At 38.4% G+C, this 25,850-nt stretch overlaps 2 protein-coding genes across 2 annotated transcripts; one reads left to right on the top strand and one right to left on the bottom strand.

Moving 5' to 3' along the window:
* Positions 1-15,255: 15,255 nt before the first annotated feature.
* Positions 15,256-16,828, top strand: LOC104613030 (uncharacterized). The gene has a single exon (XM_010280715.3). The coding sequence runs from the start codon at positions 15,382-15,384 to the stop codon at positions 16,294-16,296; it is 915 nt and encodes a 304-aa protein (XP_010279017.1). The 5' UTR covers positions 15,256-15,381; the 3' UTR covers positions 16,297-16,828.
* A 2,522-nt stretch (positions 16,829-19,350) lies between these two features.
* On the bottom strand, positions 19,351-24,224 carry LOC104613029 (chaperone protein dnaJ 6-like). The gene is made up of 8 exons (XM_010280714.3): positions 23,956-24,224; positions 21,577-21,675; positions 21,371-21,472; positions 21,202-21,261; positions 20,994-21,100; positions 20,181-20,263; positions 19,900-19,990; positions 19,351-19,811 (listed from the first exon to the last, which is right to left on the bottom strand). Exons 1-8 carry the CDS (start codon positions 24,187-24,189, stop codon positions 19,604-19,606), a joined length of 984 nt encoding a protein of 327 aa, XP_010279016.2. The 5' UTR covers positions 24,190-24,224; the 3' UTR covers positions 19,351-19,603.
* Between the last annotated feature and the right edge of the window lie 1,626 nt (positions 24,225-25,850).

A 25,850-nucleotide genomic window follows, 5' to 3' on the forward strand; every position in this document is an offset into this window, starting at 1 on the left:
ATACAATTACTCTTTACCAAAATATTTATTTTTCAAAATTTTTCTCGGTATGAATGGCTAGCCTAATTCATATCTTTTTCTAAAATTAGTTTATTTTTTAAATTTTCTCTTCAAATCAATAATTCGTAACTTTATATTCTCCTTCTTTTCTTTTATTGTTTATAAAGTTTATATTGTTTTTACTATAGAAACTAATTTCAATAATAATTATATGAATATTTTGGATATTTCAATGTTTTGATTATAACAGAAGGAATCTATTTATATTGTATCAAAAAGTTCAAGAAAAGTTTCAGCAATTTATCAAAAAAAAACTCATTAGGACCATTCATCCAGTTAAAGCAGATTCAGTCAAAGCAAAGTCCATTCGAACAGACATCATAATCTTGCATCGGAGATATTCCCGATGAAAGGTTATAAAGGCTGTTGGAACACTGTTCGAATGGGCCTTACTCTGACCGAAGCCGATCTCGGATGTTGGATCGGAAAAATTAAACCATAAAATGTGACTCGAGTCATTGTACATAAAATTCCTCGGTTAACTGAACAATCAGGAATCCAGATTTCCTACAATGGCAACGAGGTGGATATGTACCCTTTCAAAAGGTCCAAAACTCTAAATCCCAAATCCCTCGTCTCATTATCATCATCCATGTCTTATCTCAATTAATTGGATCCATTACGTGAATCATGAATAAATTTGTATCAAAAATTTTAATTATTGATTAAAATATATAAAAATTATCATTTTTTAAATCAAAATACTATTAAATTTAACACCAAATGCATAAACTCAAAAGCCTTTTATAATATGCAAATAGGAGGGAGTATTAGATTTAACCAATTACCATTTCCTATCTATGCCCATAATGGGTCGGGATCAGAGTCAAAGATAACAACGAGGAAACCCAACAACATTCGACACCACACATTTCATACATGACACATTCCACTTTTATAGTAGACCCCAATTTAGTAGTGTTGGAATCCCAACTCCCCATTTCTCGCCACATATGATAGAAATTACCATTGTACTACTTGTTATCTAAGCTGTACCCCGATCCGGATTTTGACAAACACAGAGATTTTCAGCCCAAACGCGTTCGACTCTCCTTGGCTATTTATCGGCCCCTAGAATTTTCAAACCAATGAATTATGAATGGTTTAGAGCGTACACGGTTTCAGCAGACAAAAGTCACAGACATAGCAACTGCAACTTTGAGTGGAGAACATGGATCAGAGTCGAGTCGAGCTTCGTAGTTAGAACTTAGAAACCATACAAGAAGAGAAACAACATCATGAGACGAAAATTATCACACACACTCAAGTCTCAACATGCTATTACATAATCGTATTCATGAATCTGAAATCCGATTCCGAAACAGAGAAGATACAAATAATGAAGTAATGAACAAGAATCACTTATTTACTAATAACATTAATAAGCAAATCTCAGGAACAAGCAACGATCCCAGCAGTCAATAAAACAACCAGAAGATGTCTAATGCAGCTTCAGGAGGGCCAGAAGAGAAAAGAACAGAGACGAGCAGAGGACCGCGCCGGAGATAGACAGAGCAAAGCCAGATCCAGGGACCATCGAAGGCTCCGATGCCGGAGCCGTCTCATTCTTCTGCGCCGATGCGGTAGCAGCTGCCGCTGAGAGTATCGCCATCACGAGGCAGGCCAGCACCGCTGCCTTGTAGATGCTAACTTGCGCCATTCCTCTCCTCAAGCAAAAACGTGAACAGAGAGAAACGTGTTACAGAGTGAACTGAGGAAAACTGTCCGAATGAGATATCCAGCTACGGCTGAGAGATTCAGGACTGAGGAGGAAATGGAATTTATAGGACTCAAAAGAGAGCGCCGTTGAACCCACGCAGAACGTTGACAGCTAGACTCGCTGCGAAAAAATCAAACGGAAGGTTTCGGTGTACTCCCGCTCGCTGATTCGCTACGCTCCAGCTTCCGGTTTTGGTTCTTCAGCGGCGGTCCGTGGAACCGTTAAAGTTCAACGTCACCTCCCGACACCTGGCCTATGTCTTTAGGATTCGACTGATGGAGTTGGCATCAGCTGAGACCTCCCAATGAAATACGGACACGTTAGCGACGCAGCGAAAAACCAGACCACCTAGGCACCTGGCGTTTTGATTTTGAAACAAACCGCTAACGTTTCGGTTGTCTCAGGATAGTGTTGAAACGGTGGTCGCAGCTGGTGCGAGCTGCGCCCATACTTGCAAGGTCGGTGTGCTGTGTCTATAATCATTTCCAGCTCGACCCGGAAGATAGGCCCAAAGACCGGCCCGGCCTGGCCCGGACTTATATTTCAGGTTCAAAATCTAAGGTAGTCTTAGACAAAAAACCCTAATCATAGGTGCTAACCCCAGCACGGGCACTGTAGGGGGTGTCAATTGGACCGGATTTGGTCCAATATGAATCCATTACAGATGGATCAAGTCCAATTCAATCTGATAAGTACTTCAGACCATTTTGCACCAGCCTAATTTAATGTTTGGACCATCCTATATGTTTAAATTGGTTTTTATTTAGATTAATTTTGATCCAAATCTGATCCGTTGACACTTTCACTCTTTTCTCAATGGACCAGATATTGGTCCATCCCATGAAATCCAATATAAATCCATTAAGGACTGATTAGGTCCAATCCAATTTAATAAATACTTTTGACCATTAAGTTTGAATTAATCCAATTCAATGTATTTTATGGTTTCGTCCAATCCATCTAAATTGATTTTGATTTGAACATGTTCAACCCAAAACTAGTGCATTGACGAAGTACCAACTTGGCCTGGCCATGATCATTATTAGCAGTATGTGATGGACCACACATGTTTCCTAGAGTCTTTTTTCAGTTAATTTTATCAACAATACATAAATGTACTAAAAAAATATAGTTGCGTTTTGGATTGGTCAATGCAAATTTGTGAGAAAGATTTTTGTATTAAACCTAAAATGTCAAATTTAATACAAATTGTTGAGTTGATTAATACAAATTTGTACCTAAAACGTCAAATTTAATACTTCTCAACATGCATTTCTCTAATTGAATTGACACTCTATGATATTCAACACTCAAATGCTATGCCAAATACATCTTAAGTAATTCAGACAGAGTATACCCATCAAAAAAATTAAATCAATAAAAATCAAATAGATATTATCTGAATCTAAAATTCTGAATAGTTATGAGTTTTGGACGTAGGTCGTAAATGGATCAGAATTAATTTAATTTTATTAGAATTCGAATCTTTCGTTTAAATTGGATTTAAATACCCATTCAATCATAATTGAATCGATTTGGATTTAAAAAAGCACGATCCATTTAATTGGACTGAATTCGGGTATTACTTGATCAGTTTGTGGTCCAGCAATCGAATCTGATTTGTTATTTCGATCCTATTACTTTTTAAATTCTTTTAAGGCAGTTTTTGGTTTGACAGACAATAAGAGAAACAGAAAATTCATTGGAAGTTCCTATTAGGCTCATTAGAAAGAGTATAAATATAAATATAAATATATAAATACAAAAATATACAGTACAAATCAAGTTTAAAAATATAAAATACAAGTACAGATTTGTATTTGTACTCCTTCCCAACTTAGCCTTTGAAAATAATATAAATACAAATAAATAGAATAAATACATGCAAATAGTACAAAATAAAAGGTTTTACACTATACATTTGTATTTGTATTTGTGCAAATATAAATATGTAGATGCTTATTTTGGGACAATTGCAAATACAAATATGTTCCGTGAAAACCTTGTATTTGCATTCTTTCCAAATCGAATAAAAAACTTCACCTCAATTTTTTGTCTCTTATTTTCTATCAAATCAAGCATAGTTAAAATTCAGTGGGATTTTACCAAAATTATAAAATCATGTGAATTTTTCATCAAAATTCATGGGATTGAAATTGGTCAAAGTCTTTATCTTTCCATCATGTCTTTCCAGTATTATAGGTTTTTTCAAGGGTTCGACTATGATATGGAAAAGATATGATATCTGAAAAACTTCTGACCAACTGGAATTAGGTATTATTTATCAAAATTCATGGCTAGGTTTTAATTGATCAAAAACTCTTCCCATACCATATCTTTTCCGCATCATAAATTTTCACTTTTTTCAATATTTAGATGTATAAATTTCTTGAATTCAAATCCATGTTTTACGATATATTGAGGTCACCTAGTGTAATGCCAAATTTGTTTTGGCATTTCATATTTGTTGCATTACAAGTTTTCAAAGGGTAGGGTCCCAAAACAATAGACAATTTTTTCTGTTCATATAAAACTATCCCCACCATTCTAAGCAAGATTACAAAATTGAATAACTTTAATGAGTTAAGGGTGAAAGAAGGAAAGGTAAACAGACCATTTCATAGCTAAAAATTGAAACCAGATTCTTTATCTTTGAGAGTTGGTAGGGCGATATGTTGTGACCCGTTAACTTCTAAGACAAAAAGCAAGGCAATTTTCTTCTATGGGAATTGTGTCCTTTGCCGTGATTTCAATAACATTAGTTTTCACTTTTCATTGACAGATGGCCTTAACCTCACAGAGCCACAGCCCCATTAACATCTTTCATAAATAATAATTTATAAGTATGGGAGATGTTTCCAATGCATGGTAGGATGTGCGTGTGAGACTGGTGTGAAGCACCCTATGTGAGGAGCAGATTCGGTCTCCATCTCCCCATAATAATAACACAAGGTACATAAGATGTTCCTCACATGGTGAGATAGGGCTGTGAGATCGATGTGAGTGCGCCGCGCCCTGTGGGGAACAGATCCGAATTCTCCTTAAATCGTTTTCTTTTTTTAAGAAAACATATAAAAACAAGTTTTTTGATGTTGTATGGCTTTTCAATTTTCATGAATAATTAAACCTGCATTCAAGAGATTTTACTTCAGTTTCTTTTTCATAAACTATTTTACTGTTTTGAATCACATAATATATATCTTTACTTTGTTATTTGATTCTAGAAACAAGAGTCTCTTATTATAAAATAAGAAAATAAAATAAATATAAGACATCAGTTGGATGCACTCTGACCATCCATCACCAATCACTATCAACTGCCATCACCTGCTCTCAATTACTCTTCGTTGCAGGCAATTTTGACTATATAAGGACACCGGAATTCAAACTCTAAATCTCCTCTCCTTCTTGATCCAACCCCTCAGAGCCCTATGCTAATTTTACCTAGGAACCTTCGTGCTGCGAGAACTCCCAGGGCCCTCTAATATCGGCCTAGGATGTTAGAAATCACGTTGATGCCTTCGGCTACATATTTGGCAGCAACAGATATCTTAATCCTTATTTGAAACTGGTTGGAAATCTCAACGGACCAAATAAGAAAAACAGATGAAATTTAGATAAAACGATACCAACAACAGACGAATATAGTTTTATTACTCATAATATCAAACCCAGAATCAAACACAGTATTAATCACATCAAACCCCAAAATAGGAGAAGCACTAACCAAAGATTAGGGCAGCCAAAAATGAATTCCCCACACCTACCACCACCATCACCACAATGATACACAGTAACTGCTCTGAAAGGATAAAAAGGAAAAGCAATTCCATTCAATCTACTGATTAAGAAGCGCAGCAAGTGACAACAGCAGGGAAGAGCATATAATAGCGCCCGAAACCGGCAACGCAAGTCCAGCCCCGGTAGCCATCGCCGGCGAAGGCGCCAGATCACCGTCCTGCGCGGTTACGGCGGCTGCAGAGAAGACAGCCACCACCAACACAACAACGAAAGCAGCAGCCCTGGAGATGCTAACCTGCGCCATTGGTGCCTAGAGACTGTGAGGAGGAAGAAGATGAATGAATTTACAGGTGTGAGGGGTCGAAGAGAGTAGAGAGACTAGAGAGGGTTGTGGTTTGTGTGTGTACGAGAGAGACTGAGAGGAAGAGGTTTGATTTTATAGAGGTGCGTTTGGGGGGTGGAGATAACGAGCTTCTTCGTAACGTTTAAATTAATGCCTTTTGGGGTACGCCAGGTGGGGTGCCAGACAAGGAAACCTGACGGCTTCTGAAGTGTCGTGGGTCCCCCAACTGCCTTTCTTCTTTCAGCTTCAGGTGGGATGGTCCATTCACTTAGGCCAGCTGTCGCTGTTAGATGAACGCGAAATCATCCCCGTCTCGACGTAGTACCGGTTACGTAATGGAAGGAAATCTTACACTCAATTGCCACGTGTCGTATTATGAAGGATCTAGATCTATCGATCAGGCGGTGTTGCGTAGATAATTATGGTGGTACGTCTACTTTTAAACCTGCCAATCTGCCATGCTGGGACCTTCACTTCTTTTTTCTTTTTTGTTTTTTGAAAATTTGAGTTCGATTTTGAAATTAGCCGTTGCTCAACGGCCAAAATGGAGAAGATCCAGACCCGTGGTGGGACCCCCTTTAGAGATGGGTCGCCGGGTCCCTTGATGACTCGGAAGCCATCCGATCCATGTGTACAGATTGGAATTTAGGGTGCTTTAGGAAAGTACAAGGGACGGCCCCAAAATGGCATGGTCCTGGGGACCTGGGGACCCGGGGACAGCCTGCCTTTGACCCAGAAGACCATATTTGAAGAATTGGATTTGGACTTGGGGGCAACCTTAGTCTTGTAGGGTCATGTTTGGATTGAACTACTTTACTCAGCGTTTTGAGACTCGGAGCGGAGCAACCGGATTGACAGAATGTTCTCCAGGTCCCGGTTTTACCACTTGACCGGGTGGTTTGCTCCAGCCCACCAAAATGTGATTTAACCGGGACCCGTAAAGGCCACCAGTTCCTGAATTTTGCGATCTGACCATTTGGTCCAGGCCATGTCTTAAAACATTGACTTCACCCACAATTGAGTCGAGGTCCGGTTTGGTTTCTAAAATTCAGAAAACTGAAGCAAAATGATGAACCAAAATCTGAAATTATCCCGAGTCCAAATCAAACCAGAACGTTTCTAAGTCATGCCAAACCGCTAATTTCAGTTTGATTTGATTTAGTTTGACCATGTGGATGGTATAATGAACACCCCTACTTGGTTCCTCTTACCTTTCACCAGACCACCTCTTGATTTTTTATTTTCATGTCTAAACCCTAAACCCCTGAATCCTAATCTTAAATCCTAAAATCTAAGCTCTAAATCCCAAAATTCTAAAATTAACATAAAAAGTAAATACCTCCGACCTTTATTATCTATTAGACCGGACCAATTGGCTGGTTATAAATGGCAACAAGGATTCCACGGAGGAGGAGAAAAGTTTCTCATTTAAATGGTGTTAGTTCAAAATTTTCATTGTATTCGGTAGCGTTGCAGTTCAATGTAGGGCCAAATAGGGGTATCAATTGAATCGAATTTGCTCCGATGCGATTTAATTATGAATCCATTACAAATGGATGAGGTTAAATGCAATTCTATGAATAATTTGAACATTTTGGACTGGTCCAATTTAATGTCTAAACTGTCCTATCTGTATAATTTATATTTCTTTCGATTCAACAGATTCATTGACACCTGTAGGGCCTAGCCAGTGGAATTATGGGGCCCATGCCTGTACTAGGGCCAGATCAGACCAGCCCAACACTTGTAATACCTAGGCTAGGCCTGCCCCACAGATTGCTCACACCCTGTTTGGATCATATGGCTTTGGGTTGAAGTTCTGCTGTCAAAGTTGATAGGATTGACAGATTTCTTTATCAATTTTCCTTTTTTTTCTAATACATCCAGGTCATAGAAGCATAGTTTCACCTCATAATTGCTAGTTAATTAGTAGTGTACTGTACTAATACACATAATTGCTTGCATCACATGAATGAGTTGTTTTTAATGTGACTGCCTAGCTGCCAAACCAAGGTACCCCTATCATTGGACTCACCGTGCCTTACATTGCATCCCTTTAATAAAGCCTTAGCTGTGTCTAAGGATGCCAATGGATCGGGTTCAACACGGGTTACCATCAACTTGAACCTGCCCTTTCCATGCTTTCACCCGAATCCAATCCAATCCGATTCAATAACATGTAATTTCTGAACCTGCCCCGGTCCTATATTGTTTGATCCGATATAAACCCAACCTAACCCATAGTATTTCAGTTATATTTTTTATAGGATTGACTATAATGTAAAAAAAGAAAATTTATCAAATCGACTTATGGGCATTATAAAAGGAATAATCAATCAGGTGGGTTTTCATCAAAATATGGAGAATTTTGATTGGTCAAAGCCTTATCATGTCTTTGTGGCATAGATTTTCTTTTTTTTTATATATAAAACAAGTAAAATTTGTGGTCAACTAACCAATATCACAAATGTGATAAATATCTAGTATTTATCAAAATTCATTGATGGGTTTTGATGGGTGAGAACTCTTCTGAGGTGAAAAGTTATAATAAATTATAAAAATACAATGACCCAATGGAATTAATTGGATAAACCCAACCTAAATCCAAATTCAATGATCAAAACCCTAACCCGAATTATTCCTAATAAGTATAGAGTCATGCCAAGTCGGATTTACCATTTAACCCGACCCAATGACATTCTAGATGTATCTCTGTCTCTCGGCCCATACTTAGCCCATTCTTGTGCTAGTTCAAACTCAAAAAGGTTGGCCGGATGGCCCAACCCCAAATTACTCAGACCACATCTCCGCCCCCATGTATTTGGAACATCCCTCGACGATGTATTAGAATGGATAATGTCATAATCGGGAGATGCTATCAATATACGGCGGGGATGTGTTGTGGGGTGGAGATGTGAACTCCAAATTACCTGTCCTTGAGTTTTGCTTTTCCGTTCTTGGTGAAAGACTTTGACCAAATCTTAACGCAAGACCTGGCGAGTGATTCGTAAATCGTCTTCCAGACTTCCACACGTCGAGCTATGACCATTTTCAGAAGCCAGAAAGTCACAGGTTGCGAATCCAATTCCACAAAAATCTCAGAAACGAAACGAAAATTCCAACCGCATTACACCCTAAACGACCCAAAATCCTCCCTAGCTATAAATACCCACCACCACCCACATTCCTCCTCAGGCCTGCAAAGAGAAAGGAATCAAGCAGCCAATAAATTCTACACCTCCAAGGCGGGTCTCGGTGATTTCAAATCTCGCTTTCGAGTTCTGTTTGTTTTCTTGCTTTCTGCCGATCAATACCCGTCATGGACATGAAGAAGAAAATCTCCTGCGCAGTCCTCGTCGCCGCTGCCTCCATAAGCGCAGCACTGGCCGCCGAACATGAGGTCTTGGCACCCGCCCCTGGACCTGCAGCTGGAGCTGGACACTCCAGTGGCTCCACCGCCACCGTGCCCGTTCTCGAGTCCCTGGTCGGGGCGTCGCTTCTGTCCTTCTTGGCTTATTACTTGCAGTAGCCTCACCCACCCAGAAAAGCAAATAAATGGACGAAGGCATCTTCCGCGAAACCAGTGGAAGAGGAATGGCGGAGGATTGAGTTTGATTTTAATTTGAAGCGCTTTTCTTTCCTTATTTTTATTCTTTATTGTTTCATTTTCTTCTCTTTGATTCATTTGTTATTTGTTTTATGTTATGTTTTGAAATGAATGAATAAATGGAGCCTTGTGTCTGTATCTCTCTCGCTCTGCTGTGGTATCAACTTTTTTTTTCTAGTATTTCTAGTATAACATATGGGTCCGTTTGGTTTTATAGTTGGAATCAGAATTGGAATGAAACCTTTGGAATTGAAATTTGAATGATCTATTTCCATATCAGTGGGAATGGAATTTGCATTCTATCAAATCAAACAGTTAGAATCCAAATGGCCAATTATACCTAGGGGTGATCATGGGCCGGGCTTTGCCCTTATGACAAGGGCTATAGTTTAGGCCCGTGCCCAATCTGGCCTGGGGTTCTGGGCCTGAAATGTAGTCTAGCCCAGGTCTATATGGGTCCGGGCTAGGTCGGGCCTGATTTCGGACCAATGCCACTCATATAAAATATTACATATCTATATATTAAATGACATAACTTGCATATAAACTTATTTTATACATTATATAATATAAAATATTACATATAATATAAATTATACATATCGTGTTATAATATTTATATATAAAATATAAATATAATATAATATAATATAACATGTATTCATATGTATACATTATACACAATATGTAAGTTTAAATATATGTGAACCGGGCTTGAAGTATTAGCTCAAGCCCGGCCCTAAAATTTATGGGCCTGATGTGGGTCTGGATCATAATTGAGCCTGAACACAAAACCCAGGTCCAAGCCCAGAATTTCTAAGCCGGACTTGTACAAGTTAGGTCGGGCTGGACTGAAATGATCACCCCTAATTATACCTAACAATTGGGTCAAAAAGCTTTGAATTAATTTCAGATCCAGTTGAATTTTGGGTCGTGAAAACAAATGTTACACCCAAATCCTAAATGTTAGGATTAGGATCGATTCACCCGATCCGATTCAACACCTAATTGAGACTATTTAAGTGTTGAATAGTTTCAATATATATATATAATTTCTAACAATATATAAATAGTCTCAATTAGGTGTTGAATCGGATCGGGTTATTCTCAAATTCAGGTAATTAAATATGAGACCCTAATTTGATTTTTTCGGGTTGAATTGGGTCAGTCTTTTAACAGGTTTAATTTAGACCCCTGTTCTAGAATCTCTCTTTTTGGTTGGCTATTATTTGATTTAATGATTACATTGGCAGCAATCGATAGATTAGAATCTTTTATTCCAAAACTCACAATGGTAAGGCTGCTCAATCCTTTTTTTCATTTCCTTTCCCAAATTTACACTTTCAGATAGCAAACGAACAGCCTTTAGTTAAAATTCAAAAAGACAAAAAACTCGGTAAAATGTCCGCAATTTATGCTAGAGACAGTTGGATAATTAGCCACGTGTTATGACCATGCTCTCTTGTAACAACTAGACGAGACCGGATCTGCTCCTCACACCTGACACCTCACACACACATCTTATCATACATTGGGAACATCTCCCGTACTTATATGTTTTTGAGAGACTCCCAATGCACGGTGAATGTGCATGTGAGGCACCCATTTGTGAGGAACAGATCCCATCACTTGGATAACTCGGGCCAGCCTGAATTGGGATCTGCTCCTCACACAGGGCGCATATTCGATCTCACGTATACATCTCATCATGTATTGGGAATATTTCTTTTGAATAATAATGTATAATAATGGGAAATGCTCCCAATGCATGATGCCATGTGTCTGTGAGATCAGTGTGAGGCGCCCTGTGTGAGGAATAAATCCGATCTGCCAGCACAAGGAGCAGCTTTCGTCAAAATCTGTCTGAGATGGCCCACCAGGTGGAGCCCATACTCATGGGTTTCTCTCTTCTGTTATACTTCATCGAGGTTGAGGTCGTTTATGCTGCGACGGCCAGGGTATTGGGTGTTTTCCGGCGTGGTTGTCATTTTCCCGGCCACCATTCTTTGTCCTTGCCTTTGTTTATTTTTTCTGAGTTAAACTAAGGTGGTGATTGGTGTGATGACTTCTCTGAGGGGAAAAATTATAAATAATGAATATAATATGGCTATCATTCTTTCGTTGTAAAGGTTCTTCGTAGTAAACAATTGGTGATGGTCGGATAGTTGTCAAATAGGGTCCATTTGATTTGCAATCAGAATAGGGAATCGAATGGGAATTGATATTTTTCGGAATTGGAATTGAAATGGTCTATTTTTATAGTCTGTTTCTTTTAAATACGAAAAGAAATGAAAATTGAAATAAGTGGAAATTAGACTTCATTGCTAAGGGAGGGGCAGGGAATGACCATTCCTTTAAATGAGAATGTGATTCTAATTCTGCACAACCAAACAGCTAGAATCACAATAACCCATTCCGATTCCAATTTCAGACCCTATTCCTATGAGTCAAACGGGGTCTTAGTCTTTGAGGCTCTATTTGTTTGCAGTTCAATTTCATTTGCACTAATATAGATTCATGCAAGGGAGTGCAAATGAGAAATTTGCAAATTTTGATTGATTTCTCCTTATTTTTTGCTTTGATTAAGGACTCATCTTCTATTTTACAGTCAAAATGCCAAATGCAGCCTTTGTTCTGCTAAATCTGCAATGCAAACAAAGTAAGTGAATTAGCGATTAAGATGTTCTGCACTCTACAAATATATCTTCTCCGGTTCAGGTCAGTGCAAAGTGGGTTCGGATTTCCATGCCCATTTTGCATTCATCTCGTCTGTTTTCACAAGTGCAAAGTTATAGGACATATGCTAATGTTTGGCCTTTCCAATCGTTACAAAAAAAATGTGCATTAAGCTCAGGGTTTTTTGACTGTTATGGAAGAGATATTCAACTTTCTAATTTATATTTTAAATCTTAATTGGTGAAACAATTTTTGGTGATGTATCAATATTTTGTGCTAAGTATCTCACCATTTGGTTTGAGCTGGGGGCAGATTAAGTGCCGAGTTAATTGGGCCGAGCTGGGCAGGTCAGGTGCCGAACTGACTAGGCCAAGCTAGGAAGGTTAGGTGACAAGCTGACTGGGCCGAGCTAGGTAGGTTAGGTGACGAGCTGACTAAAGTGTCGAGTTGCCTATTAGGTGCCGAGCTGACCAGAGTGTCGAGCTGCCTATTAGGTGTCGAGCTGACCAGAGTGTTGAGCTGCCTGGGAGGTGCCGAGCTGCCTGGTGACGAGCTAGATTGATGAGATTCATTACTCTTTAGAGACCTGCAAGGAACCAAATGTCAAAGGACCCAGGGTGGCTAACCCGGCGAGGTCGCTCCGATGCTTAAGTTAGTACTCTCATAGTAGACTACGAGCTAAAAATCATAAAGTATGAGAGATAGAATTTGCTTACTTGCTTACTTGCCCCCTATGCCATTGGGGTTGGTGCCTTTATATAGGCATTGTTTGGCGTGGGTTTCACGCACCGCATCCGAGATTTTCGAGAGGTCGCCTAAGTGGTCTAAGATTCCCTGAGGAAACTGCCATGCACGTTGACCACCCTCTGGATCGTTCGGCACGTAGGCCAACTTCCAAGGATCGTGGGAGTGTTGGGATATGCATGCCGAATTTGTCGGCGAGCACGTCTCGCAAGTTGCTAGATCGGCGCATGTGCCAAGTCGACGCCTGGGCCAGGTCGCGCTGGGCTAGGCCGCCAGTTTGGACACCATCAACTTGGCAAGTTGTTGCATGAGTGGTTCCAGGCGTCACCTAGTTGTTCTGAGGTGCCACGTGTCACAATGTCATTAGAGAGCCAAATCCACCCTCATCACTAACCATTGTGGAAGAGCTTTTAAAATTTAATCCAACTCTTGTAAGTTCAATCAAGGTTTTTAAAACTGAATCAGACAATAAATCGATTAGGGGTTTGGTTCTCGAGTTGAATAATCCAATTGCTCAAACTAAACAAATGGCCTGTTCTGACAAAAAAAATAAAAAAATGATTAAAATCATTGGACGATTCGAACGGTTTGATCATCCGGGTCAGCAATTTACTAACCAAATCAATGGTTTTCGCAATATAATGATTCTAGGGTAAAATGGCCGACTGATTCCCGGTTTTCAGTTTGACCGTCTGATCCAGTCTGGTTTTGAAAACCATGAGTTCAACTGGTGTAGTTGCAAAAGCCAACCAAGAGTATACACCTTGTGACCAAAATATCTAATAATATTTTGGGGTTTTTACTAAAACAAAGAAAAGTCGATGTTTTTTTTTTATAGAACCATGAAAATAGTAATTTGATCGAAAAAGAGAAAAACATAATAGCATTTGAAATGAACAAAAATTGAATCGCATTGATGATCAATCACAACGATTAACTAAAACTCTTAAGTAAGAAATGGACATATTCCAATTTGCATGGGGACTAGAAGCCCTAGAAAGGGAAAAATGGTGAGGAAGAGCCCTAGAAAAGGAAAATTGGTGAGGGAGAGAGGGAGCTTGCGATCTCTCCAATTGCAAACGCCTCATCTTGAAGGATGATGCATTTGGGCTTTTCTCTTTCGGGACTATCACCACTTTGAAATCAAAAAACTCTAACAAACCAACCTTTGGGACTTCTGCTTATTCCCTCGTTCTCTGAAATGCAGAGAGGGTTGTTATGTTGACGGGGGCGGAGCTAGGAAATTTTCATGAGGGGGATTAAAACCTATGGTGAATTGGGGGGAGAGGGGGAACAAATATGGATGGATGGTCATAGGGGGGGCCAATCTATTGGAGTGGGGAATGGGAGAGAGGGAAGTTTACATGAAATAGTGGGGATTTTTGGGCCATAGCGGGGGCCATGGCTCCCCTGGGTCCTCCCTGACTCTGCCCTTGTATGTTGGGGCCCAGAATGAGTTTTTGGGTGAGAGCATGCTTTTTTGGGCCCTCAAATATAGTTATTGGTTCCACAAAGAAACGGGTCTGACTCACTTTTCTGGGCCTCAAAGATAGGGATGGCAATTTTCCCCATTTCCCTAATTCCCATGGGGTTCTACCTTGAATGGGACAAAGATGGTAATGATTTTCCCCTGTGGGATCTCCACTAATATATATGTATATATATATGTATGCATGTATGTATGTATATGTTATATATGTATATATAATATTTATATATTAATATTTTTTAAAATATGGTTTAATATGTTTGAATCTTTTGTAATAGGATTGTCAATTTTAATTATTTTATTTTTATTTTTTTAAATAAAATAAAAAATAAAAACAAAATGATTAACATTATAAAAATCACGGAAAATAAAAATCCCATGGGGACGGGGATAACCTTGTTCCCATTATAGAGACAAGGACCGGGATGGGGATAACTTTATCCCCCGTGGGGACAGAGATGGGGATGGGAATTTTCGCAGGGACGGGCCCTGCTCCGTTCCCATTCCTACTCAAAGATAGCTTATCGGTTACACAAAGAAACGGGTCAGATCGGGAGATTAATACAGCCGATTGGATTTGAATGAATCGGGTCGCATCCGGGTGCAATATATCCGGTTCACTTTTGCATGAGCACCAGCTCTGAAAAGGAATACTACCCGATCCGGGTATTAGTTAGATTCTCCATTGGTTAATGGTTATGTATCTTTTCGAGTATCGAGGTCCGACATATTTGATATAGATCATATTAGGCTTTTGAATCATTTGCTCCATTTTAGGATTGGAGGATTTCTTTTCGGGTGCAACCGGATCCGAAAACATCCAGGCGATTCGACCGATTCCGGTGTTCGTTGACCAAGTTATGAAACGGTAGAAGTTCGGACTTCGGTGTCCGGCAACAACAAAGTTCATTTCTCTGGTGGACCGTGGACGACTCTTTTAGTTTTCAGCTCTTTCATCTTGCGAAGAAGAGTTTGCAGTCTACAGCAGAAGAGATACAAAAATGGCTTCCTTCATTTCTCGTAGATTTGCTTGTACACTCCTAAAACCCTCTTATTCTTCTTCTGTTTCTGTATTTTCCAGCCATATGACCTTCCAAAATCGTAGCCCAAGCTCCTTCATTCAGGTCTCTCACTCAGACTCCGGTTTCAGATTCTCAAGGTTCTCAGCACAGAAGCTCGGAAACCCTGGTTTCCATCCATCTAACTTGCTCACCTCTCTCTCAGGTTCGAGAAGCAATCTAGGTCCAATCGTTTTCCCAGAAGAAAAACCCACAAACCCCAATCCCCCTTTCATCAGGTTATATTCAATTTCTGCAACTAAACCCAGAACTCCTGCTCATCTAGTTGAAAGACCCTTGAATTCTAAATTTAATTGGTTATCAGAGAAAACACTCAGAAACCCAGAGCTTAGATTTTTCTCAACTTCTTCAGATGATTTCGATTCTGAGAAATCCAATTACCCCAGTCAAAACCCGAAATTTAAACATCAAGAGATCGAGGGACCTACGGTCGAACGCGATGTCTCTGCTCTGGCCAATGAAACCCGAGATGTGTTAGAAGGACTGATGAAGACCATCTTTGATCTAAGCAAAGCTCTTGCCTTTCTGGGTCTTGTCCAGCTCGGCTGCGGTGCTTGGATTTCTTACATTACTCGATCTGCTCCGATTACGGAGGTCTCAATCCAGAGCTTGATGGCATTTGCATTCCCCTTCTCATTGGCATTCCTGCTCCGGCGGTCGTTGAAGCCAATGATCTTCTTCAGAAAGATGGAGGAACGAGGTCGGTTGCAGATTCTAACTCTAACCCTTCAGATCGCTAAGAATTTGAATCTCCTCTTTGTTCGAGTGCGTGGGGTTTCTTTGTTGTGTGTCGTGGGGATGTCAGCCGGATTGTTGTTTACTGTGTTCACGAGATGAGTTCTCAATTCCGTTCTGAATAAAAAGTTCTCTCTCTTTTGGGGCTTCCAATAGGAAATCTTAGCACAAATTGACAGTACGATATTGTTTCATTCTGTATTGACTCAGTTACTACCAGGCAAATAAGACAGGAAGATTTACAGTAAACCAGGTAAGGATCGATGTGGAAACGTGTTATAATTCAGGTGCCCATTGACACGACCAAGGACCCTCTTTAAATGCTCGGGCATTGGGTTCTACTCCCGAATGTCTCTGCATTCATGAGGCTCTTTGTCAATCAAATTGCTGTTAACCCCGGAGGAGATAGCTTCTTCTCCAAATGGTCTGCCCTGTTGAAGTAACCATGCACATAGTTGATGCAGAGATTCTAAAGCTTCAGCTCTTTGCTGGATTTGATTATCCCTTTGGGTCCTGGTGTCATCACCATGTAGAGTAGTCAGTGTACTCATTAATGAAATGTCATTGGTAATCCTTTTTATGTCATGAATGTCATCTTTTCCTGTTTTCTCTGAATGATTAAGGTCTTTGCTGACTTTGATTATCCCATTAAATTCTATGGCTGCATTTTCGGATGTCATGCAATCTGGGAGCATGTATGGAGTACGCAATGGGATCAAGTTTCTGCATTTGCTGTAAGACGCAGCTTCGTACCACATCAACATGCCTAACAGTTGGTGTGGTAAATGATGTAATTTCATTGTTAGGTGGGACTGGTGGGCTTAGGCCTGGAATTGCATATTTCTATTTTTGTGGTTTTAGTAGAACCAGCACCTCCAACCTCTATTATCAGCTTCTCTAACATCATCTGGATACTTTGCTAAACACATCTTCTGTGATCACTCATTTGTCTTGATAAGAACGTCTTCCACTTTATGTGAATGTTCGGATGGTTGATCCTTTTTTTCGCCTTTGTAGTTACCCATTGTCATCATAACCAAGGTGATATCATGCTAATGTTTTCCATCTATTGCAAACTATTGGGATTGGTTTGCTTTTCTTCACCATTGGCAGTCATCTCACTATTGTCAGGCACTGTCATCTGTAGTGGATAAACCATCTTGGTGTCATGTTTATCTGTTTTTAGGACAGAGGCTGTTGATAGCTCCTTATTGTGCAAGTTCCTTGGCTGTAAATTAGTGATTTCTGCAATTTGGATCAAAATTTATTGCCATTTCAGTGAATCCAATCTTGGTTCTTTGCCTCTATTATGTTTGCCGGCAGTGAACTTGCTAGAAAATCAACTTAGCATTAGCTTATTTCTTGAGTTTGCTGCAGACTTAATAGCTCTGCAGCCTAAAATGTGGATAAATGGTGGCATCAGAAATCAGATTATAATTTTTAAAACACGAAGGCGTGATGCAAGGCATTCCACTACCTGCAGGTGTAAGGCATAGTTCAAAATACAACAAGAAGGTATAAGCCTCCTTAAGGAGGATCTCCTCAGCATTGTCTTGATCAATGCCTCTGGTGTGCACCTCCGGGTGTTTTGAGGCGCTTTGCCTGGAGGCATGCACTGTTGGTCTATTTTCTAGCTTCTTCCTCAGCATTGTCTTGATCAATTGTTTGCCGTAAATGAACAGAAAGTTCTTTTTTTCATTCAGTAATTGCAGTATGGCATAGAAGGGCATGAGAATGAAGTTAGGGTCCTGAAACTTGCAATATAGATGAATACACAGTTGGAACTTGGGTGTGGGGAAATGGAGGGATCGTTTATCTTGTTAATCAGTCCAAATGAACAAGACTACTAAATTGAAGTTAGGGTCAAGAAATCTAGATAAACTGAAAGACTTACTGGAGCTCTAGATGCACGTTGTTTGTTGTACAGCAATTTCACACATACAGCAACCTGATAAAGAGTTACTTACCAGCGGACTACAGATGGAGATATGTGAAATGAAACTACAGTGACCAAATATCTAATTTGTAGTTGTAAGGCATATCTGTAACTCTGCGAGGATTTGTGGGCACATACAGTAGGGAGTTCCCACAACCTGTATAGCATTTAAAGTGCATCTCTGACTCTGAGGTTGATGAAAGCGTCTAGCCAAGTATTGGGGAACATGAGTGCCCCAAAAGTTTAAAGAGAATTCATATATTAAAGAGAAGTTTTGGCTTTCTGATTCTTGACTCTTGAGCGTCGGCTTGGGAACTTCCTTTGGTTACAAGGTATAATTAGTCAGTATATGAATATCTCAAGTTTCCCAAAAACGACTCTTCCACATCTTCATTCTGGCATATCTTCAAGGCTATTGCGTTTGGAAGAAGGCACTGACTTTGAGATGAATTGGTAAGCCTTGAGAAATGCGATGTCTGTAATGGGAGAATCGGAGAAACTAATTTTCGGTGCAATGCCTTTTAGCGGCTAAATCTTCTGCAAATCAAACCAAAAAAAAGACCATACAGAGGTCTGTCAAGCTTCTAAATAACCGACAAACCGAGCGGAAAACACACGCCAAACGGGGCCGACAGTTTACACATTTGGTGCACCTCTATACAGACCACAAAAACATCACGAAATGGTACTATCTACAACTTTGCACCCGCAATGAACCGAGCATTACAACGGCCATTGTTAACATTGATAAAAAGAAGGGAAATGCCCGATTAGCTTAAGCACGTCAATTCTCAAGACTCTGAAGGCAATGCCTCCATAACCCCCTCTATAAGGAATTAAGGATCATATGTTTTTTTTTCTCTTGGTGGCCTATGCCCTATTGCCTGGTTCAATGCTCTTATCTCAAGTATGCCTAATAGCTGGTTGGCCGTTTGCAACCACCAATTTTCAGCACATTTAGCATTCCGTCTTTTGATTACGATATCAAGATGACAAAAATGGAGAAAATGAAAATGTGCAAATTTCAAGTGGATCATAGATGCCTTTTTTGAGCTTTCCATCTCTAAAACTTTGACACGTACGTACGATTAATAAGCCCTTATTCGTTTGCAGTGCCATTTCATTTGCACTGGCGAAAGCAAATGAATTGGATGCAAATCCTGGTTCATTTTTGTTTTAAATTTTACTTTATTCTGATTTTTTTGGCATTAGAAATGAAGTGAAATAAAACTTAAAAGCAGGTAATAATTGAAGCATAAGTGGATTGGGTTTTGTGCAAATGAAATTGCATTACAAAACAAATCAGAGCCTAGGCACAAGATTGCACTCACTGAATATGATCGATGCCGTGCTTTCACAACGCCAAATAAACAGATTTAAAGACATTGGAGAGTCATCCCTACAATAGCCACGATTTTACACATTCTTTCAGTAGCAAATTTTTTCTATAAGAAAGACGCTGAGACAAGCCGTTCACTTGTGCTTTGTCTTCTTGGATTGCTTACGGCTTTCAACCTTCTTCCTTGCTGCTTCAAATTCCTCTTCGGTGGGCTCTGGATGTGATGCACCGCCATTATATTTGGCCATCAGTGATGAGAACATGGAATCAAATTGTTCTTTCCTCTGGCTTCGTCGTTGAGAAATAACTGCGAGCAACTCTGATTCAGACTCTTTATTTGATCTGCAATAATTTAAAAAAAAAAGTGGGTTAGGTTGGAAATAATCGAGTTTTCATGAAGTGAAACAAATATTTTGAGTGGGAGGCCAACTTTTTTCTTCGTTTTAGAGGATCAGTAGGTGGCTCTGTTTCAGCTATTTGCTTTGCCCACTTCTGGTAGGCTTTGGTTGTTTTAAGCTCTCCTGTCGAGGAAAAGTCTTTAATGTTATCAATCATGATTCATTGGTAGCTAGAGCCTGAAATCCATAAATATCATCCCTTTCAAAAAAGAAAAATGCATAAATATCACCCAAGGAATAGCAAGCACCCCTGAACAGTCCAGCACATTAATATGCTAAAGAATCATAACAAGATAGGCACAAGAAACCCTACCTGCAGCTATAGCCTCATCAAGAATATCCTTGAACCTGTGTGAATCCAGTTTAGGATCTGAACAGAGCATCGAACAGAAAAGCCTGTTGTGAACATCTCAAATGTCAATAAGGGTGCTCATGATAAACTGAAGAACCAAAAAATCAACTGAAACCAAGAAACTAAACCAACCAGTATATATTTAGTATTTTAAAAAATATTATAATATTATATTTATATTACATTCATAATTATCCATTTATGATATAATATTATCTATATATTATGTATAAATATATATTAGACCCAGTCATGGGTCACAATACATGTATATGCAAACCTCTAGAGTCCATAACTTTGCACTTAGTTATCCAATTGGGGTGATCTTTATGCTGATTTTGGGTAACTTTTCCAAGATCTCTGTGTTCCACCTTGCCCCACTATTTTTGCCAAAGAAAAAACCCTTTTTTGACCTCAAATCTCAATTTTTAGCATTTTTATAAGTTAAAAATTAAAAACTGAAATAAAAAAATATAAATTAGACATGAAATAATGCAAATATTTCATGTAAAATGTAATTATACATTGCATTTGATTTTTAAAACACTGATTTATATTATATTTTTTCTGAGAAGCAAAAAAACACTAATATATATAGATAATATATAAATATAAAAAACCAAAGAACCAAACTGGTTAACTGGTTAAACAAGAGATTCAGTTTGGCACTTTAGAAAAACTGAAGGGACTGGTTTCAAAAATGTGCCCATGGTTCGGTACCCCTACCTGTGACCTTGTACCAGAGGAAAGACAGCATTACACAAAATTCTATACCTGTTCATTTTGCCCTTGTACTTCTGAAAAAGATCCTTCAAATCATTCTTCTCTGAATCAGACCCTCGGTAGTTTGCTTCAAACTCTTCAATATCAGCTTCTGTGACCTGCCATTAAAACAAACTAAGGAGTTTATCTCTATGCCTAAACAATGTTAACAAGAAACAGGAATCTGAAATTTTTATTATGCAAATACAATTGGTAGCACCTTTTTGTACATTGTTCTGAAATAGTCATGCAGATTTTGAGCAACTTCCCCTGCAAGGTCCTGCTCAAAATAACAATAGTCAGATGCAGAAAGTGGATAATTTTCTAGTAACAAATTAATCCAACAGAAAAGTCACAAAAAGGCAAGAGTGCTTTCAGGAGCTACTCACAGCATCATCAATACAACCAGTTTGATCATATAGTGCCCTTTTCTCTTCATCTCCAAGAATAGATATCACCTTCTGTAGTTGCTGAAATTTCTCTTTGGCTTCCTAGAAGCAGAAAAACGAAGCACACTAAAGACATGGACCAACCCACAATAATACAACAGAAAATGGTGATTGGCATTATTGAGTTGAAAAAGTAAGACTTTCACCTCATCTCCAGGGTTCTTATCTGGATGTAAGCGCAACGCCAATTTATAATATGCTTTTTTAATTTCCTGTTGTGATGCTGTTCTCTCCACACCAAGAATCTACAAGAGCATTACTTCATCAGAATTTTTGTGATCTTCAATTCACAGAAGTGGTGACGAAATAATGTACAGTACATTACAAAGTAAAAAAATATATATATATATGCTAAACAACAAGTAATAAAAAACATACTCCAAGAGCTACTTTTTGTGATTCATCATGAGAATCTAAGAATTCAATGATAGACAATACATTCATCATAAAAAAATGATAGACAATAGGAGGACACCATATAAACCAGATATAACATTGCGTTAGGGTGGGTGGATTAGAATTTAGAACTTAGAAGTCACTCTTTTTTATTTTTCACTTGCACGACATAACCTCCAGAGAGGAGTCAAGACGTCATAGTTCCAGTGAGTCGGAGGCAGAGGAGGAAGTCAGTAGTAGAGACTGAGAGACAGAGAGACAAAGCCTCTTCTATATATTTTTCTTTTATTTGAGTGAAGGACTTCACAGCTGGCCACCTAATATTGGTTTTGTTATTTTGTAAGCTGGACTGGACTGGACCAACTTGGTTTGGGTTTTAGTTGGGTTAAACAGGTTTGTTGCCTTTTATAAGCCTATGCTCTGCATTGATGTAGCTGCCACCATATAGCTGGGAATTGGGATAAGGTTTGAATGATGATGATGATTTGTGGGACACTTGTACTTACAGGTGAAGCTTTAATAGTGGGGTGAGTATTTCAAATTGGTTGTGTTTTCCTAGATTTCATCAAGGTTTTGAAAGGCTAAAGGCAAATGCAATGTGAGACAGATGGGACCAGAGAGTCGATGTATAACTGTATAAGCCTCGTTTATCAAAAAAGAAAAAACTGTATACGCCTCAAAAAAGTTCAAAAAGTAACGAATGTTCTGTAAAGCATATAATAGCATAAAAAGCAATCAGGTAAGTTACTATTGTAATCTCTCTCTAATATTATTAATTGAATTCATGACAACAACAACAATAAAACTAACACAATAAAACAGAAACCAGAACATTATCCTAAACTCTATTGCTATTTATCAGGTCCTGATTTAATACATTTAAAATCCAGCAGAGAAGAGTACCATTAGACAAAGGCTCAATTTTTCCTTTGATCAAAATAGGGTTTGGTTTTTCTGATGCATTTCTTAATTCATGACTAAACTATCAACTATGTCACCATCCAGTTCACCTAACATTAAAAAGATCTGACAAGCTAAGGTCAAGGAACTACAAGAAGTTAACACTATAGGACAACTAAGAGGCTAGGCCAACAACCACATTGAGCATATTTCAAACCTCAAAAATCGATTGGGCTCAGAAGCAACCCAGATTAAGAATAGCCATTTTTTAGGGTCATGCAATTGACAGTATCTCACAAACTACAGCATGTTGACTGCTCTTTAGCACAATTTTACGTAGTTACCACCTTGATCCGCAATTTAATAGGATTTAACTCTACTTATACCAGTTATTATTTTATTAAGAAAAGCCATGGCCCTTTTTTGGTTGAAATGCAAAATTTTAATTTTTTTTGGCTCATGGGACCAAAATACCCAAAATCTCAGTTTGTTATAACTTTAGCATGTATTATTATTAAATTATAGTTTGAGATCAAGTTAGAAAAGTTGTAGGAGCAATAAGAAAGAAAACTCAGTATTTGAAATTAAACACTAGTACAAGAATTACAACTGTTTAAACTCATCCGGAATCAAAATGACTTTATTGGAATTGTGTCACATCTAGAAGAGACCATGCATGCAGTTGCCACATCCTGAGTACTGCTTATACATGAATTTAAGATGTGGATATTATCAACGTCTGGAATGATTAACTCTAAATTAATGTTAAACCTTTTCTATCAGCAACAAAGATAATGTTTAAACAATGTAAAAGAAAGAAAATATGTCGAAATTTGCATATTCAAACATAAAGATATAAACGTACAAAGAAACGGCACTCCTTAACTGGTTCGATGGAAATTTTCAAAACCAAGAATGTGAGATAGAACTGAATTGCTTTCAGGTTACAAAAATGAAGCAAAACAAATCAATGGGCATACAAAATAGGAACACAATGAACGACAACAAAAATAAAGCCAACGAAATTAACTGATTTCTTAACCAATACAAAAAAAAAAGAAAAGAAATTTTCCACGTTAAGCAAATGAAAACCTAACTCCCAATCTAGGGCACAAGATCATGTGACACTAGCACCAAACGAAGCCCTCAAAATCACATCGGAGGAAATACCAAAGTTAGAGAAGTTCAGAGGGGAGACCCAGGAAGTGACGAATGAGAGAGGGAACTACCTCATACAAACTCTTCTCTTTCTTCGGAGATTGGCTGAGATCCTCCTGGTTTCCGTGGTGCTCCCCATCAGCGTCATCAGAAACCCTAGTTTTCTTCCTCTTCGCCATTCCAGGGGCAAAACCTAAGCTCCGTCTCTCGGAAGCGAAATGAAACCTTCTATAAGCAAAAGAAGAAGAGGGAGAATAGAGGAAGAAACCTAGCACAGTCCCTATTCGCCGAAACATTCCCGCCATTTCTCGCGTGCTGCATTTTATCTCGGTTCTCTTTTCCCGCCGAACGATCCAGTGTTATGGTTATACCAGCTTTTCTGTTACGTACAATTAATCAGACGGTTTCGATAATCACAAGAAAACCATCAGTATATTGTTCATAATCAACGGTGAGATTTAGTAATGAACACTGTAGGTGTAGCCTTTCTCGTACCTTTCTATCGTACTCATGTTACACACCATCCATCTCGCAACTCCTTTTATGCCCTTAACTCGGCCAACATGAGAAAGAAACTTGGGCCGGCAGGACCTGAATTCATGAGTCACCAGGACGGACATGGACCAGTTCACTGGCCGCACAATTGAACCTGCTGACGAGATCGGCTTCTATCGGTGCAAATCTGTGTCGACACCATTCTAACTGGTACGGGTGTCCATGAAAAACCGAAAAATCAAATCGAATCGAGAAAATCAAACCATAAAATGTGGTTAATTGAACCAATCTCTTTGGTTTCGGTTTAGGATTTTTGAAATATCGAGAGATTGGTTTGGTTTTCGATTAACCTACAAAAAAACCGATCATTAATCGAACAGACCAATATATATTTTTATGTATATTTTATATATATTTTTAATATATGTCAAATATTTTTTATGTATTATATATAAATATATTTATATTATATTTATAATGACCTATTTATAAATATATTATATATTTTTCAAATATTTACAATATATTATGTATCATTTATTATTTATAACATAACATTTTATATATATTTGTATAATATATATTATAAATATAAAAAATCGAAGAATCGAATTGGTCAAAAATCGAAACCGGCTGACCAGTTAACCAGTGGTACCAGTTTGGTTTCGATTTGGGTTGGAAAAAAGTGGTACCACTGGTTCGGTTTACAAAAAAAAAGTGTCATGGTTCGGTTAACCGAATCGTGGACACCCCTACTAACAGCCTTTTGTAACCTTGCATTGGGAATATCTCCCCATGAAATAAAGCACACAAATAGGGAGATATAATCTCAATGCAAGACAATAAAAGCTGTCCAAATGAGCTTTGCCCTGATTGAAGCCGAACTTAGGGGTGGATACGAGCCGAGCTAAGCCGAATAGTACTAGGCTCAAGATTATTCTACAATGCTCAAGCTCGAGCTCGAGCTCGGTTCGAGCCAAAACCTTGAGCTCGAGCTCGGTTCGAGTCAAAAGTTCATAAGCTAAAGCTCGATTTTGAGAAAATGTATATTATAAAAAAATAAATATTATATATATAATTTTTTATTTTAAATTTTAAAAATTAAGAATTATAATATTTTTATTATATATTATTTTCTATAATTTTATTATATATTAAATATATATATATATATATATATATATATATATATATATATATATATATATTTGAGCCGATCTCTAATAGGCTTGAGCTTGGCTTGTTTAATAATCAAGCTATTGAATTGGGCTCGAGCTCGGCTCAACTCAGTTGAACTCGAGCATCTCGTAAAAAGCTTAGCTCATTGCCACCCCTAGCCGAACTCCTACTAGGTCGGCCACTTTGCTCATGATTTCTAGATAAATGCTAGGTTAAATTGATCATCTTAGGGTTAAACTTTTGAATGTTCCATTTTAATACCTACAATTTCAAAAATATACATTTAAGTTCA

The sequence above is a fragment of the Nelumbo nucifera genome, chromosome 2 (assembly GCF_055504915.1).
Source record: "Nelumbo nucifera cultivar China Antique chromosome 2, China Antique-T2T, whole genome shotgun sequence".
Classification (NCBI taxonomy): domain Eukaryota; kingdom Viridiplantae; phylum Streptophyta; class Magnoliopsida; order Proteales; family Nelumbonaceae; genus Nelumbo; species Nelumbo nucifera.